The 19,260-nt window shown below is 45.3% G+C and overlaps 1 protein-coding gene across 1 annotated transcript in view; it reads right to left on the reverse strand.

The window, feature by feature from the left end:
* The window catches only part of LOC124005746 (zinc finger protein neuro-d4-like), a 52,766-nt gene that overhangs the window by 5,353 nt on the left and 28,153 nt on the right, over positions 1-19,260 (reverse strand). The window contains exons 9-10 of the mRNA XM_046315258.1: positions 752-871; positions 459-571 (exon numbers count right to left, since the gene is read on the reverse strand). Coding sequence (XP_046171214.1) covers positions 459-571; positions 752-871 — 233 coding nt within the window. The remainder of the gene's footprint in view (positions 1-458; positions 572-751; positions 872-19,260) is intronic.

Here is a 19,260-nt window from a genome sequence, read left to right on the forward strand (position 1 = left end):
CTCACCAGACTTGTCACCCAACAAGCATGTTTGGGATGCTCTGGAGCGTTGTGTACAACAGCGTGTTCCAGTTCCACCAACATCCAGCAACTTCACACAGCCATTGAAGAGGAGTGGGACAACATTCCACAGACCACAATCAACAGCCTGATCAACTCTATGCGAAGGAGATGTGTCACGCTGCATGAGACAAATGGTGATTTTCTGATCCACGCCCCTCCCTTTTTTCATGGTATCTGTGACCAACAGATGCATATATTTATTCCCAGTCATATGAAATCCATAGATTAGGGCCTAATGAATTTATTTCAATTGACTGATTTCCTTATACAAACTGTAACTCAGTTAAGTCTTGGAAATTGTTGCATGTTGCATTTATATTTTTGTTCAGTATAGATGTTTTGGGAGTGTGAAGGGGCGTGTGTGTGTGTGTGTGTGTGTGCGCGTGTGGCGCTCACGTCATTCTCAGAGGTGCCACACAAGCTGCAGGACTTGCACTCGATACACTGCCAGCGGTAGGTCCGTACGGCTGCCGTCATGTTGACTGTAAACTGCAGGCAGGACGGGTGGCCTGGGGACACAGAGAACAACACACACACACACACACACACACTTCATGTTGCTCCTTATCATCATCATCATCATGTTATGCTTATTTCCATAACTCTAAAACATAATAACGGCTGTGTAATAATGTCACATTTAAAACCAACTAAAACTGGAGTCCATAGGAGTGTCTGTCTGTCCGCACCTGAGCGTCCACAGTCGGCACAGGAGATGAGGTCCTCGGGACAGCCGGTCTTCTTGGAGCCGCCCAGGCAGAAGTCACAGTAGCCGTTAGGGATGACCGACCCATCTGCAGCTTTCTTAGCTGAAATCACACAGGTGGAAAGGTTACATACGATAAACGATAAACGCTCTCCTACAGAAAAGCTGCATATTACTCTTATATTCTATGCTCTATTTTTCGGGATCCAGCATTTGTATGAAGCTCCATTGAGCACAGACCCAGAGCACTGTCTAAAGCTGTGGTCTGTGGTTACTGATGACCTACTACCGAAGCTGGTGTAGAGCTGAGGACTCAACAGGCTTAGAACTAGACTGATGTAGGAAGAACATCGCTGGTTTGGAGAGGAAGAGAGAGAGAGAGAGAGAGAGAGAGAGAGAGAGAGAGAGAGAGAGAGAGAGAGAGAGAGAGAGAGAGAGAGAGAGAGCAATAACGAGGGAAAGAGGCAGAGACAGGAAACATTGAGTGAAATGGAAAATATGAGACTTCCAGCCAGCCAGACTGCAGAGCATCCCAGCTGGATAAGACTCTCCCTCCTCCATATGTTGGTTTTGGTAAAGCAAGCAGCAGGCCCGCTGAAGCCTGGGACTCGCCAGCTCGTGCTCAGCCAGGGATGGGAGGAGGAAGACGGGGAGGAAAATCCATTGGGAGGCCCAGGGGTCTGTTTAATCTTGTCAAAGGAGTGGTGGGGGGGGGGCTGGTACAGACCTGCTGTGCGTCAAGCGGCAGGTGCGCGGTGGGAAGCCATTTTAGAATAACCATTAAAGGAGAGGAAAACTCCCTGCACGCATCCTCTCAGTCTCACCGACTGCAGTCGATTGCATAATACCTTTAATAGATCTGATCACGTAACCAGGACAGTCTATTTGTATATGTCCTTTTTTCCTGTATTGAGATGTAATGCAATGGACAGGAGCGTCACAATGACTCACCGGTGGCGCACATAAAACAGATGAAGACAAACCGACATACAGTATACCAGACAACACACACAGGGATTCATCTCGAATACATAAACCCACACGCACACACAGCAGTGTTCATGGTGGCGTAATCAGCGGCTGTGTGGTGTGTGATTTGGAGAGCCAGGAGCCTCATTAATCCAGCCCAGGGTGGATTGTGGCTGGGGGAGGGGTGGAGAGGAGATTGAGTTTTCTACTCCAGAGGGCTGGTCTGTAATCCCTAGCGGGGGAAAAATAAAAAAACTCTGATCAGGATGGGGTGTAGCAGAAAAGAAGAGAGGAGCTGTCCATGGTACCAGCGCAGCAGCCAGCTCTGTACTGGATTGTATAATGATGAGCAGTAATGTACAGTGGAGTGGAACATTACGTACAATCAGGGGACTGTGGCAAACATACCACTATCCCCACGTTCGTCTACAACACTTGCCACTTGGGCACAGAGGTATGTATGGTCTACATACAATATGTACATATTTTATGCATGTAGGTTCATTCATTAAATATGTCACTTTGAGTTGAAGAAAATAGAAAAAGCCCTTGGCTCTTTATGTCTTTTATTTCAACAGACTACCGCTGACTCTGCTTTACCACAGTCCCTGATGGGCAAAACTGTATATACACACACAGTTACATAAAAATATATGCCAGACGGCACATACTACAAACAGTGCTGCTCTCGGGCTCTGCGGACCGTGAGGCTGTGAGGACCCTTGAGAGTGAATCAGCAGGCCCTGACACATCTGTGAGTGAGCAGGCTGCCCGCTGGCCTGCCTGCTCAGAAAGGAAAGCCCATCGATGATTAAATGCCTGAGGCATTGCTTAAAGTCTGAGATGCTAACCTGAGGTAGTACATCCTTGAGACGGACAGAGAAAGAGAGAGGGATTGAAAAAGAGAGCGAGAGAGCGGAGGGAGACGGATGAAAGCGAGGGTGGGAGGGAGAGCGAGACAGAGACATATAGACCAAACCAGACAGAGAGAGAGAGAGAGACATACAGACCAAACCAGACTAAGAGACAAGAGACATACAGACCAAACCAGACAGAGAGACAGATACATACAGACCAAACCAGACTAAGAGACAAGAGACATACAGACCAAACCAGACAGAGAGACAGAGACATACAGACCAAACCAGACAGAGAGACAGAGACATACAGACCAAACCAGACAGAGAGACAGAGACATACAGACCAAACCAGACAGAGAGACAAGAGACATATAGACCAAACCAGACAGAGAGACAGAGACATACAGACCAAACCAGACAGAGAGACAGAGACATACAGACCAAACCAGACAGAGAGACAAGAGACATACAGACCAAACCAGACAGAGTGACAGAGACATACAGACCAAACCAGACAGAGAGACAGAGACATACAGACCAAACCAGACAGAGAGACAGAGACATACAGACCAAACCAGACAGAGAGACAGAGACATACAGACCAAACCAGACAGAGAGACAAGAGACATACAGACCAAACCAGACAGAGAGACAGAGACATACAGACCAAACCAGACAGAGACATACAGACCAAACCAGACATACAGACCAAACCAGACAGAGAGACAGAGACATACAGAACAAACCAGACAGAGAGACAGAGACATAGAGACCAAACCAGACAGAGCGACAGAGACATACAGACCAAACCAGACAGAGCGACAGAGACATACAGACCAAACCAGACAGAGAGACAGAGACATACAGACCAAACCAGACAGAGTGACAGAGACATACAGACCAAACCAGACAGAGAGACAGAGACATACAGACCAAACCAGACAGAGAGACAGAGACATACAGACCAAACCAGACAGAGAGACAGAGACATACAGACCAAACCAGACAGAGACATACAGACCAAACCAGACATACAGACCAAACCAGACAGAGAGACAGAGACATACAGACCAAACAACCAAACAAACAAACAAACAAACAGACAGACAGACAGACAGACAGACAGACAGACAGACAGACAGACAGACAGACAGACAGACAGACAGACAGACAGACAGACAGACAGACAGACAGACAGACAGACCAGACCAGACCAAACCAAACCAAACCAGACAGAGAGACAGAGACATACAGACCAAACCAGACAGACCAAACAACCAGACAGACAGACAGACAGACAGACAGACAGACAGACAGACAGACAGACAGACAGACAGACAGACAGACAGACAGACAGACAGACAGACAGACAGACAGACAGACAGACAGACAGACAGACAGACAGACAGACAGACAGACAGACAGACAGACAGACAGACAGACAGACAGACAGATAGACAGACAGACAGACAGACAGACAGACAGACAGACAGACAGACAGACAGACAGACAGACAGACAGACAGACAGACAGACAGACAGACAGACAGACAGACAGACAGACAGACAGACAGACAAAGAACATGTGTGAGAGAGGTAGCACGTTCCTGAGGTTGTCAAGGGTGATACACACCTCCCTCCATCTCAACTCCAGCTCCACCTTTCCTTTAACACCCCTCCAATTACTGGGAGAATACAGGCAGAACAGCACACTTCACAGCTTTTAAGTGTGTCTTGGGAACCCACTGGGAATTAGGGGAGAGAGATGAATCCTCAAACACCCCCCTCATATCTCCCCCTTCCCTTCCATTCCCTTCTCTCGCTTTCTCTCCCCCTATCTCTGTCTTCTTTTCGCCTACCTATCTCTCTCTCTAAGTATAAGCTTCTCTACCTCTCTTCCTCTCCCCTCTGCTTCTCTCACACTCTCTATCCCCTCTCTCTTCCTCTTTTCCAATCTCTCACTCTCCCGGTCTCTCTCCAGCCCTCTCTCTCTCTCTCCGCGCTCTCCATTTTCTCTCCAACTCACTCTCCCTTTCTCACTCCCTCATTCTCAATACAGCCTGCTCCTGGAGTTTTCACAATCTCATTCTAGCACAATCTCTAGCCTAAGAGCCATACCGCACTGCCTGGTCGATAAAGTGGCCACAGCCTTATCGAATTAGCACTTCCGCAGGAATACCCACAAGCACCTGTTGCCTGCTCTCACTTTCTCTGTTTCTCACTCTCCTCCACACTTTCATTCCTTCTTTTGCTCTCTCACCCATGTCTATTCACTCTGTTTTCTGAACATACAATGAACATAAACCTATTCGCACAGGTCCAAACATACAGCACAATGAACATAAACCTATTCGCACAGGTAAACCAAACAGGTCCAAAGATACAGCACAATGAACATAAACCTATTCACACAGGTCCAAACATACAGCACAATGAACATAAACCTATTCACACAGGTCCAAACATACAGCACAATGAACATAAACCTATTCGCACAGGTCCAAACATACAGCACAATGAACATAAACCTATTCACACAGGTCCAAACATACAGCACAATGAACATAAACCTTTTCACACAGGTTCATCACAGGTCCAAACATACAGCACAATGAACATAAACCTATTCGCACAGGTCCAAACATACAGCACAATGAACATAAACCTTTTCGCACAGGTCCAAACATACAGCACAATGAACATAAACCTATTCACACAGGTCCAAACATACAGCACAATGAACATAAACCTATTCACACAGGTCCAAACATACAGCACAATGAACATAAACCTATTCGCACAGGTCCAAACATACAGCACAATGAACATAAACCTATTCGCACAGGTCCAAACATACAGCACAATGAACATAAACCTTTTCGCACAGGTCCAAACATACAGCACAATGAACATAAACCTATTCACACAGGTCCAAACATACAGCACAATGAACATAAACCTATTCGCACAGGTCCAAACATACAGCACAATGAACATAAACCTTTTCACCCAGGTCCAAACATACAGCACAATGAACATAAACCTTTTCACACAGGTCCAAACATACAGCACAATGAACATAAACCTATTCACACAGATCCAAACATACAGCACATTGAGCTGAAACTCATACACAGGGCCAACTATTAGATAGCTTAGCTTAGTTAGTGCGGTTTTGCTACTGACAATAAAACAGGGTTTTACTAAAGCAATCCTACAAGTCTAGGGTTAACCAGTGATGATCCTGGGACACAGATCAGCTCCTAGTCTCACCTACACACTGCCGTCCCCACAACACAAAACACATTCCAGCATGGCAGGGGAGCAAATAGAACAGAAGAGGAGAGAGGAGGAGGAGGAGAGGAAGAGGGGACAGGAAGAGGAAGATGAGGAGGAAGAGGAGAGAGAAATATGATGAGGAAGAGGGGAGAGGAAGAGGAAGGGGAGAGGAGGAGGAAGAGGAGAGAGGAGGAGGAGGAGGAGGAGAGGAAGAGGGGAGAGGAAGATGAGGAAGATGAGGAGGAAGAGGAGAGAGAAATATGATGAGGAAGAGGGGAGAGGAAGGGGAGAGGAGGAGGAAGAGGAGAGAGGAAGATGAGGAGAAAGAGGAGAGGACGATGAGGAGGAAGAGGAGGAAGATGGGAGAGGAAGAGGAGAGGAAGATGAAGAGGAGGAAGATGGGAGAGGAAGATGCTGAGGAAGAGGAGAGAGGAAGGGCAGAACACGAAGAGGAGAGGGGAAGTGAAGACGTGGCTGCTCCTGTGTCAAAGCATCAGGTTGAAAACACACACTCTGCACTCCTGTCGCCAGGCTGCTTAATGAGGGGAGCACCACACCAGGACACACATACAGATACACACTAATATAACGTATCCATACACTCACATTCACAGACAATACACGCACACACGCACAAGCACACCGAGACAAACGCGCGCACAAACACACAAGATTTATAGCCAGCATGTCTTTGCATAATAACTTTTAAAGGCTTGTTCCACTCCCAACCCCCACCCTCTCTCTTTAACGTGACGAATGGGAGTCCCTCTGCCCCCAATCCATCCTTCAGTATCAGCTCTCATCCAATGCATACACACACTAGGGCTGTGACGGTCATGGAATTTTGGATGACAGTTATAGTGTTTTTGTTTTCCACACATTTTCTCCTCTCCTCTGCTACACCATATGAAAGCGGCGTCGAGCTTATAGCATCAAATTCATGCAAATGGGGTCATTTAAGACCCCGTAGAATTATATTTGTATTCATCGATTAAGGTTTTAGATTTTGAGAAAATAATAATAATAACGCAATCAAAAACCTTCATGAAAGGCATCAGGTCGAAGTAAATTAATACACGAGTATGAATATAATTATCCATATATACTACAGTTCAAGTTTGGGGTCACTTAGAAATGACCTTGTTTTTGAAAGAAAAGCACATTTTCTGTTCATTAAAATAACATCAAATTGATCAGAAATACAGTGTAGATAGACATTGTTAATGTTGTAAATGACTATTGTAGCTGGAAATGGCTGTGCAGAGGCCCATTATCAGTAACCATCACTCCTGTGTTTCAATAGCAAGTTGTGTTAGCTCATCCAAGTTTATCATTTTAAAAGGCTAATTGATCATTAGAAAACCCTTTTGTAATTATGTTAGCACAGCTGAACACTGTTGTTCTGATTAAAGAAGAAAAAAACGGGCCTTCTATAGACCAGTTGAGTATCTGGAGCGTCAGCATTTGTGGGTTAGATTACAGGCTCAAAATGGCCAGAAACAAATAACTTTCTTCTGAAACTCGTCAGTCTATTCTTGTTCTGAGAAATGAAGGCTATTCCATGCGGAGAATTGCCAAGAAACTGAAGATCTCGTACGATGCTGTGTACTACTCCCTCACAGAACAGTGCAAACTGGCTCTAACCAGAACAGAAAGAGGAGTGGGAGGCCCCGGTGCACAACTGAATAAGAGGACAAGTACATTAGAGTGTCTAGTTTCAGAAACAAATGCCTCACAAGTCCTCAACTGGCAGCTTCATTAAATAGTACCCTCAAAACACCAGTCTCAACGTCCACAGTGAAGCGGCGACTCCGGGATGCTGGCCTTCTAGGCAGAATTGCAAAGAAAAAGCCATATCTCAGACTGGCCAATAAAAAGAAAAGATTAAAATGGGCAAAAGAACACAGACATTGGACAGAGGAACTCGGAGTCGCCTCTTCACTGTAGACGTTGAGACTGGTGTTTTGCGGGCACTATTTCATTTGCGCTGTTCTGAGAAGGGAGTAATACACAGCGTTGTACAAGATCTTCAGTTTCTTGGCAATTTCTCACATGGAGTAGCCTTCATTTCTCAGAACAAGAACAGTTTTATTGCTTCTTTAAATCAGGACAACAGTGTTCAGCTGTGCTAACAATTGCAAAAGGGTTTTCTAATGATCAATTAGCCTTTTAAAATGATATACTTGGATTAGCTAACACAAAGTGCCATTGGAACACAGGAGTGATGGTTGCTGATAATGGGCCTCTGTACACCTATGTAGATATTCCATAAAAAATCAGCCATTTCCAGCTACAATAGTCAGTCATTTACAACATAAATAATGTCTACACTGTATTCCTGATCAATTTGATGTTATTATAAATGGACAAAAAAATGAGCTTTTCTTTCAAAAACAAGGACATTTCTAAGTGACCCCAAACCTTTGAACGGTAGTGTAGTGGCTACGTTTTCATGAATTTGATGATATAAGCTTGAGCTGGGAGGGCGTTGCCTAGGCAACCGAAGACTTGTTTGATACAACACCTCGCTTATTTCAGCAAGGAGCAACAAAGTTTCATCACGTTGTAGTCCATGTTACAGCAGAAATGGCCGTCCAGTCTTCAGCAAGCAGTTAAAAAGAAAGAAATGTTATGACGGTTCCTTTATATTCATGATGATCTTCATCCATAACTGTGGCGCTAACACACACACAGACACACAGACACACAGACACACACACACACACACACACACACACACACACACACACACACACACACACACACACACACACACACACACACACACACACACACACACACACACACACACACACACACACACACACACACACACACACACACACACACACACACACACACACACACACACAGACAATGGATCCAGTATTATGCAGGGAGAGAGACCGAGTCAGTCAGACGAACCGTGTCAGTCACAGATGAGATATCTCATGAGGAACGTTTCCTCTTTCTCATCCTGTCTGTGCTTCTCTCTTTCACAGAGGAAATTAGATCCCCCCCCCCTGCAATCGTCTATTGTCACACAAATACCTACACCATCTGTCTCCACCTCCTTTTCCCATTCCCTATCTCTTCCTCGCTATTAAACACACATGCACGCACACACAAACACACCAGCAAGACGCAATGCAATAACATGCTCGTTTCTCTTCCCTGTCCAGTCAGTAGGTTGCGTAAGTCCCAGTGCATTGTGGGTCTGAAACAGAATGACATTGCAAAGCGAGAGGACGGTGGAGATTTTGGTGCATAATAAAACTTGATCTTTGGCTGCACTGTAATCACACTGACCTGCGCACACTATGGGGCGGCAGGTAGCCTAGTGGTTAGAGCGTTGGACTAGTAACCGAAAGGTTGCAAGATCGAATCCCTGAGATGACAAGGTAAAAATCTGTCGTTCTGCCCCTGAACAAGGCAGTTAACCCACCGTTCCTAGGCTGTCATTGTAGATAAGAATTTGTTCTTAACTGACTTGCCAAGTTAAATAAAGGGTCAATTTTATTTTATTTTAAATAAATTGGCAGCATAAGAGGCTCACTCTGTCTGTAGCAAATACACAAACAGTACATACACATGTATTTATTTATATATATACGCAGTACCAGTCAAAAGTTTGTACACACCTTCTCATTCAAGGGTGTTTCTTTATTTGACCTATTTTCTGCATGTGTGGTTACCACCGTGAAGCATGGAGGAGGTGGTGTGATTATATGATGTGTGCTTTGCTGGTGACACTATCAGTGATTTATTTAGAATTCAAGGCACACTTAACCAGCATGACTACCATAGCATTCTACAGTGATACGCCATCCCATCTGGTTTGTGCTTAGTGGGACTATCATTTGTTTTTCAACAGGACAATGACCCAAAACACACCTCCAGACTGTGTAAGGGCTGTTTGACCAAGAAGGAGAGTGATAGAGTGCTGCATCGGTTGACCTGGCCTCCACAATCACCCGACCTCAACTCAATTGAGATGGTTTTGGGTGAGTTGGACCGCAGAGTGAAAGAAAAGCAGTCAACAAGTGCTCAGCATATGTGGGAACTCCTTCAAGACTGTTGGAAAAGCATGCCAGGTGAAGCTGGTTGAGAGAATGCCAAGAGTGTGCAAAGCTATCATCAAGGCAAAGGGTGGCTACTTTGAAGAATCTCAAATATAAGATATATTTTGATTTGTTTAACACTTTTTTGGTCATAGTTTTGATGTCTTCACTATTATTCTACAATGCAAAATCCTGTTTAAAAAGCCCCTAAACTCAGACTCTTAGCCGCAGTTAGGTCCCATTGTCTGACCCGCCCAATCAATACTGAGGAAACGCTGGAATTTAGACAGCAACATAGGTATACAGTACAGTACATATAAGATATCCTAGTAAGATATAGGTTGTTTGTTTGTGTGTGTGTGTGTCTAGGCTCCGACAGACAGACATGTTTTCATGAGCAGGATGGGGGGGTTATTCTAAGATGGCCAAATGACTGAGGATCCAATCCTAACCCGGCAAGCCTCTCCTCTGTTAATACAGAATACCAAATGAAGCAGTGCAATATCAGCCTGCCTTCTCCCTGTCTGGGGTAATATATATGATAAATCATAAAGAGAATTCTTTACTCTCACTCTCCTTCTTTCACTCTCTCTCTCTCGCTTTCTTCTTTCTGTTGCATTTAATGAACTCCTCTGCCCCCATCCGTTTCAACCCCTCCAAAGCCAAATTTCACTCCCTCCCCTCTTCCCCTCCCTACTCAATGTACATAACAACATACTCTTTAGGAGGGAACCCGGCCTGTCACTATAGCAACCGAATTGCTAGGCAACAGCCGTTTTCTCTTCCTGCTTTGTTGCAGTAGAGGAGGCAGTGCAGTGGCGGGGCGGCAGGCAGCGTGAGCTGGTCTGGCTATGTAGGAAGCTACTGTACCAGCACTGGTACCAGCATGTGGAAAGTTCAGGAGGAAACCAGACCAGAATTACAGCTAAAGGTGGTGGTCGAGGTTGAGGAAGTAACTTGGTAAAGCCCAGAATGGTCTTCGCTCTAATAAGAGGCATTCCTTACCAAGGTGGGGCAATCTGGTAGACAAAGTCCCAGACCCGTTTACAGCAAGCAAAGGACTGAGCAACTGGGACTGCCTATGCTGATCATGTAGTGTGTTCAGGTGGTGTGTTTTGTATGTTCCTGACGGTACTGCCCTGCCCCCACCACCCATGTCCTCTCTCAGTCTGCATCACTACTCAGTCTCCTCTATAGGCTACCATGTCCTGTACCTGTCTGCTACAGTACGGACACAATGACTAGCCAGGACAAACTCATTTTTCAGTATTTCACTTATAGCATCAAAATCAATAAATCAGAGCAAGTTTTTGGGTTCATTCAGTAGTTTTTACCTGATTAAGTTGATTAATGTCGGAAAAAAATGTTAAAAGTACGATTATAGATTCCTCAAACATTAGTTGAAAATTATACTGTTGCTGCTTCCTGTTTTTTATACAGTTGAAGTGGGAAGTTTACATACACTTAGGTTGGAGTCATTAAAACTTGTTTTTCAACCACTCCACACATTTCTTGTTAACAAACTATAGTTTTGGCAAGTCGGTTAGGACATCTACTTTGTGCATGATACAAGTAATTTTTTCCAACAATTGTTTACAGACAGATTATTTCACTTATAATTCACTGTATCACAATTCCAGTGGGTCAGAAGTTTACATACACTAAGTTGACTGTGCCTTTAAACAGCTTGGAAAATTCCAGAAAATCATGTCATGGCTTTAGAAGCTTCTGATACGCTAATTGACATAATTTGAGTCAATTGGAGGTTTAACTGTGCATGTATTTCAAGGCCTACCTTCAAACTCAGTGCCTCTTTGCTTGACATCATGGGATAATTTAAAGAAATCAGCCAAGACCTCAGAAGAAAAATGTAGACCTCCACAAGTCTGGTTCATCCTTGGGAGCAATTTCCAAACGCCTGAAGGTACCACGTTCATCTGTAGAAACAATAGTACGCAAGTATAAACACCATGGGACCACGCAGCCGTCATACCGCTCAGGAAGGAGACGCGTTCTGTGTCCTAGAGATGAACGTACTTTGGTGCAAAAAGTGCAAATCAATTCCAGAACAACAGCAAAGGACCTTGTGAAGATGCTGGAGGAAACAGGTACAAAAGTATCTATATCCACAGTAAAACGAGTCCTATATCGACATAACCTGAAAGGCCGCTCAGCAGGGAAGAAGCCACTGCTCCAAAATCGCCATAAAAAAGCCAGACTACGGTTTGCAACTGCACATGGGGATAAAGATGGTACTTTTTTGAGAAATGTCCTCTGGTCTGAGGAAACAAAAATAGAACTGTTTGGCCATAATGACCATCGTTATGTTTGGAGGAAAAGGGGGATGCTTGGAAGCCAAAGAACACCATCCCAACCGTGAAACACGGGGGTGGCAGCATCATGTTGTGGGGGTGCTTTGCTGCAGGAGGGACTGGTGCACTTCACAAAATAGATGGCATCATGAAGTAGGAAAAGTACATGGATATATTGAAGCAACATCTCAAGACATCAGTCAGGAAGTTAAAGCTTGGTCGCAAATGGGTCTTCCAAATGGACAATAACCCCAAGCATACTTCCAAAGTTGTGGCAAAATGGCTTAAGGACAACAAAGTCAAGGTATTGGAGTGGCCATCAGTAATACCTGACCTCAATCCCATAGAAAATGTGTGGGCAGAACTTAAAAGTGTGTGTGAGCAAGGAAGCCTGCAAACCTGACTCAGTTACACCAGCGCTGTCAGGAGGAATGGGCCAAAATTCACCCAACTTATTGTGGGAAGCTTGTGGAAGGCTACCTGAAACATTTGACCTAAGTTAAACCATTTAAAAGCAATGCTACCAAATACTAATTGATTGTATGTAAACTTCTGACCCACTGGGAATGTGATGAAAGAAATAAAAGCTGAAATAAATCATTATCTCTATTATTATTCTGACATTTCACATTCTTAAAATAAAGTGGTGATCCTAACTGACCTAAGACAGGGAATTTTTACTAGGATTACATGTCAGGAATTGTGAAAAACTGAGTTTAAATGTCTTTGGCTGTATGTAAAGGTGTATGTAAACTTCCAATTCCAAGTGTCAAAACTGCAGTTTTAAAAGTCAAAATAAATTCATAATCAATATGCTGAAAAAAGTTGTGATATGTTCAAGACTAATACATACATACAATTACTCCCCACACACACACACACACACACACACACACACACACACACACACACACACACACACACACACACACACACACACACACACACACACACACACACACACACACACACACACACACACACACACACACACACACACACACTTGTTCAGATAACTTGTAAATTGCTAAATTAGTACCTTACCTTCTCACGCATCAAATTTACCAAGCGGTCATTCCAGACTAAAATTAGCTTGTTCTACTGTAATCACTGCGCAGATGAATCACTCACGTCAATATTGTATGGAAATCAATGGTACTGGGACAATTCACTGCCACTACATGTGTCATTTGTGCTCTGGGTATACTAGATATACCTGTCGATGGATGTGAACCCGTTTTTATCAACTCACTTCCTTGTGGGACAATGTTTACAGTAGCTGGCCAATACACAGAGGGAAATACAACACTTTTTGGACTGGAAAATCTCACTGAATCATCTCTCCATGGGTCTAAATAGACTCTTTGAGTGATCGCTTGAATGTCAAATCCACGTATTTGTTTGTGGCCGGCGGATTTTATAAAGAGATGGACAGGTGGACGAGTTAATCAATGGTACCAAACCAAATATATACTGAACAAAAACATAAAACGCAACATGCAACAATTTCAAAGATTTTACTGAGTTACAGTTCGTATGAGGAAATCAGTCAATTGGAATAAATTCATTAGGCCCTAATCTATGGATTTCACATGACTGGGCAGGAGTGCAGCCAATCAAAATGAGTTTTTCCCTACAAAAGGACTTTATTATAGACAGAAATACTCTTTAGCTTCATCAACTGTCCAGGTGGCTGGTCTCAGATGATCCCGCAGGTGAAGAAGCCGGATGTGGAGGTCCTGGGATGGCGTGATTACACGTGGACTGCGGTTGTCAGGCCGGTTGGATGTACTGCCAAATTTTCTAAAATGACATTGGATGCGGCTTATTTACATTACATTTACATTTAAGTCATTTAGCAGACGCTCTTATCCAGAGCGACTTACAAATTATGGTAGAGAAATGAACATTCAATTATCTGGCAACACCTCTGGTGGACATTCCGGCAGTCAGCATGTCAATTGCACGCTCCCTCAAAACTTGAGACATCTGTGGCATTGTTTTGTGATAGAACTGCACATTTTAGAGTAGCCGTGTATGGTCCCCGGCACAAGGTGCACCTGTGTAATGATCATGCTGTTTAATCAGCTTCTTGATATGCCACACCTGTCAGGTGGATGGATTATCTTGGTAAAGGAGAAATGCTCACTAACAAGGATGTTACATTTGTGCACAAAATGTGAGAGAAATAAGCTTTTTGTGCGAATGGAAAAGATATGGGATCTTATTATTTCAGCTCATGAAACATGGCACCAACACTTTACATGTTGTGTTTATATATTTGTTCAGTATTGTTATCTGTTTAAAGAAATGTATTTAGTTTTATCTTGATGACCATAAACTGTTATATTAACATCAACAATCTGAGGTCAAAATCACTCAATTGTAAATGCAAGTTTGTGTAAGGCAGTAAAACAAATTGTCCACATTAGCACATTATAAAATCATTTAATATGGCAAACTAATTCAACTTGTCCATTTTGGATGATAGTATATGTTGACCACTCACAAAATATTGCAACAACTACATACAATTGAACTGGGCGCTCTAGACTGGAGCTTCTATAGTTTCTGTGAAGCTGCCTGAACGTTCGAGGTCCCGACAATGACACAGTGACACAGGCCCTCCACTGTCACTGTCACTAGACTCTCATTAAAAAGACCACTCGCTCTCTCTTACTGCATGACTTTCATCACATGTGAATATGCTGGAACAGAACCAACCACCAGACTCCATAGATCTCATTCCACATATAGTATTCTACCCCACAGACAGACAGAGAGAGCGAGAAAAAGAGAAAGAGAACAGAGACAGCCAGGACGCCATTTTAGGTTTGATACATAATTCATTTAGTCCTTATAGCTGATCACAAGGATTCCTTCTCACAGTGGCGGAGCAAGGTGAGCGAAGCCATTTTGTGAGCGAGGTGAAACTGGGAAAGAATTTAAAATAAATAAATATATTAAAAAAGAAAAACAGGAACAAAAGGACGCTGACCTTCAAAGGGCTCAATTACATGTTACACCTCTCCATCCCTCCATCCCCCCCTCCCTCCCTCCATCCCCCCCTCCTGCTCTCACTCCTCCGACCGTCTGTCCGTCCAGATAAACCAGACTCGGAATCTCAATTCTGTTTTGGGGAGAGGACTTAACGAGAACTGGCTTGACTCTTTCTGCTCACAAAACCAATTTTCAGGTGCACACCAGAGGGCCGACCTCTAAAGTAAACACCCCCCCCCCTCTCCCCTCCTCAATCCCCCATCACATCAATGCCCAAAACCAGCCCCCACCCCCACCCCCTGCCTCTGTCACTTCATGAAGAAAAATAAAATCGAGAGGCAGCCAAGAATTTCTATGCTGCAGTTCAATTGAACAATCGGCTTCAAATCCTGCAATGGAAATAAATATAGAAAGAAAATGAAGGAAAAAAACAAGCGATGGATAAATCACAAGACAAAAGCAGAGAGAAATAAATGGAGAGAGTCAGAGAGAGTCAGAGAGAAGAGGGAGAGGAAAGAAAGCATGGTGAACCGTGAGAGAGAGAGAGAGAGAGAGAGTCAGAGAGAAGAGGGAGAGGAAAGAAGGCATGGTGAACCGTGAGAGAGAGAGTCAGAGAGAAGAGGGAGAGGAAAGTAGGCATGGTGAACCGTGAGAGAGAGAGAGAGAGAGAGAGAGAGAGAGAGAGAGAGAGAGAGAGAGAGAGAGAGAGAGAGAGAGAGAGAGAGAGAGTCAGAGAGGAGAGGGAGAGGGTGGAAGGCATGGTGAACCGTGAGAGAGAGAGAGAGAGAGAGAGAGAGAGAGAGAGAGAGAGAGAGAGAGAGAGAGAGAGAGAGAGAGAGAGAGAGTCAGAGAGGAGAGGGAGAGGGTGGAAGGCATGGTGAACCGTGAGAGAGAGAGAGAGAGAGAGAGAGAGAGAGTCAGAGAGAAGAGGGAGAGGAAAGTAGGCATGGTGAACCGTGAGAGAGAGAGAGAGAGAGAGAGAGAGAGAGAGAGAGAGAGAGAGAGAGAGAGAGAGAGAGAGAGAGAGAGAGAGAGAGTCAGAGAGGAGAGGGAGAGGGTGGAAGGCATGGTGAACCGTGAGAGAGAGAGAGAGAGAGAGAAGAGGGAGAGGAAAGAATGCATGGTGAACTGTGACAGAGAGAGAGAGAGAGTCAGAGAGGAGAGGGAGAGGAAAGGAGAAATGGTGAACCGTGAGTGAGAGAGAGAGTCAGAGAGAAGAGGGAGAGGAAAGAAAGCATGATGAACCGTGAGAGAGAGAGAGAGAGAGAGTCAGAGAGAAGAGGGAGAGGAAAGAAGGCATGGTGAACCGTGAGAGAGAGAGAGAGAGTCAGAGAGAAGAGGGAGAGGAAAGAAGGCATGGTGAATCATGAGAGAGAAAGAGAGGGAGAGAGAGAGAGAGAGAGAGAGAGAGAGAGAGAGAGAGAGAGAGAGAGAGAGAGAGAGAGAGAGAGAGAGAGAGAGAGAGAGAGAGAGAGAGAGAGGAGAGAGAGAGAGAGAGAGAGGAAAGAAAGCATGGTGAACCGTGAGAGAGAGAGAGAGAGAGGAAAGAAAGCATGGTGAACCGTGAGAGAGAGAGAGAGAGAGAGAGAGAGAGAGAGAGAGAAGAGGGAGAGGAAAGAAGGCATGGTGAACTGTGAGAGAGAGAGAGAGAGAGAGAGAGAGAGAGAGAGAGAGAGAGAGAGAGAGAGAGAGAGAGAGAGAGAGAGAGAGAGAGAGAGAGAGAGAGAGAGAGAGAGAGAGAGAGAGAGAATCTCATCTCCTTGTAGAATAATCTGTCATTCATCAAACTGATGGGAAACGGAGAGAGGGAGAGAGTCAGTGAGAAGAGGGAGAGGATGATGGGGGTAAAATAACTACATTTTAAAAAAGCAGAAAGAGACTTTGGATTTCAGCTAATCTTCTACTCCATTTGGGTTTCTGCATTCTGAAAGGTCTGCATTTCAAAATATGTCTTGAAAACTTGATTGCGGACATGCAAAACATTCTGGGACTATATCAACAATGTACTAATGCAACAAATACTAAAAGATAGTTTTTTGGGTGGAGTGTTTCTTTAACTTTGCCTGAACCAGGCTTACAGACTCTAGTCTAGCCACATTTTGGGGAGAATATTACATGAATAATGTATGGACCAGTTTCATTATAACCATTCATAGTAATATCATTATATATGGTGTAATATAAAGGAGGGGGTGCATCTGCAACTTGACACTTAGCATATTGGGAAAACCATAAGATGGAAACACCCACACAAACAATAGGCTTCTATTTTCATTTCACAAGAGGATTGAGTTTTGTGCATGTATTGGTGAGTGTGTGTGTGTGTGTGTGTGTGAGTGAGTGTGTGAGTGTGTGCGTATGTGCGTGCGTGTTTGAGTGTGTGAGTGTGTGCGTGCGTGCGTGAGTGTGTGAGTGAGTGCGTGCGTGCGTGTGTGAGTGTGTGAGTATGTGAGTGAGTGCGTGCGTGCGTGCGTGTGTGAGTGCGTGCGTGCGTGTGTGAGTGCGTGCGTGCGTGTGCGAGTGTGTGAGTGAGTGCGTGTGTGCATGCGTGTGTGAGTATGTGAGTGAGTGTGTGCGTGCGTGTGTGAGTGTGTGAGTGCGTGCGTGCATGTGTGAGTAGGTGCGTGCGTGTGTGAGTGTGTGAGTGAGTGCGTGCGTGCGTGCATGTGTGAGTGCGTGCGTGCGTGTGCGAGTGTGTGAGTGAGTGCGTGCGTGCGTGCATGTGTGAGTGCGTGTGTGCGTGTGTGAGTGTGTGAGTGAGTGCGTGCGTGCGTGTGTGAGTATGTGAGTGAGTGCGTGCGTTCGTGCGTGTGTGAGTGTGTGAGTGCGTGCATGTGTGAGTGCGTGCGTGCGTGCGTGTGAGTGCGTGCGTGCGTGTGCGAGTGTGTGAGTGAGTGAGTGCGTGCGTGCGTGCGTGAGTATGTGAGTGAGTGCGTGTGTGCGTGCGTGTGTGAGTGTGTGAGTGCGTGCGTGCGTGCATGTGTGAGTGCGTGCGTGTGTGAGTGAGTGAGTGCGTGCGTGTGTGAGTATGTGAGTGAGTGCGTGCGTGCGTGCGTGTGTGAGTGCGTGCGTGTGTGAGTGCGTGCGTATGTGAGTGAGTGCGTGCGTGCGTGTGTGAGTGCGTGCGTGTGTGCGTGTGTGCGTGCGTGCGTGAGTGCGTGCGCGTGTGAGTGCGTGTGTGAGTGCGTGTGTGAGTGCGTGTGTGAGTGCGTGTGTGAGTGCGTGTGTGAGTGCGTGTGTGAGTGCGTGCGTGCGTGCGTGCGTGTGTGAGTGCGTGCGTGTGTGAGTGCGTGTGTGAGTGCGTGTGTGAGTGCGTGTGTGAGTGCAGCAGGAGGAGAAGAGAGGAGGATAATAAACCTCTCAAATGCAACCAATGTCTTCTCTTTCACCCTGCAGCGTCCTGAAACTGCAGCACACACACGACACAACACAGAACACACAAGCCTCAGCACCAGGACCCAGTGACGGACAATCCACTAAGACAGGCCAATCTAAACCAGCACTCAGCCAACTAACTCCAGGAGGTAAATGGGTATTTTCTACAAGGACATTGATGTGGGGACGACTACAGCTGTGTTTCTGCTCGCGTCCCAAATGACACCCTATTCCCTACAAAGTGCCATTTGGGATGCAGACGTGCTCAGTGTAAATGACCAACCTCGGACATGGAACGGGCCGGGGGAGAGAGGGGAACAAAAAGCCCCCCCCCCTCCCGACACACTTCCTCTCAATGTCCCTGCACAGCCAATTAACACCGTCCAATTCAGGGCCGGGCTAGACAAACAGCATCACAGACATGCAGACAGACAGAAATGCTACTACATTGAACATTCTGTAGGATACTGCGTCCAGCGTGGGTTACTCTGACATGACATGAGAGCGGAGGGTACATGACATAGTGTAGCAGCCAGCCTCAGAGTAGAGCCCGCTGAAACACATGACATAGTGCAGCAGCCAGCCTCAGGTTAGAGCGTAGAGCCCGCTGTAACACATGACATAGTGCAGCAGCCAG

This window comes from Oncorhynchus gorbuscha, linkage group LG19 (genome assembly GCF_021184085.1).
Source record: "Oncorhynchus gorbuscha isolate QuinsamMale2020 ecotype Even-year linkage group LG19, OgorEven_v1.0, whole genome shotgun sequence".
Classification (NCBI taxonomy): domain Eukaryota; kingdom Metazoa; phylum Chordata; class Actinopteri; order Salmoniformes; family Salmonidae; genus Oncorhynchus; species Oncorhynchus gorbuscha.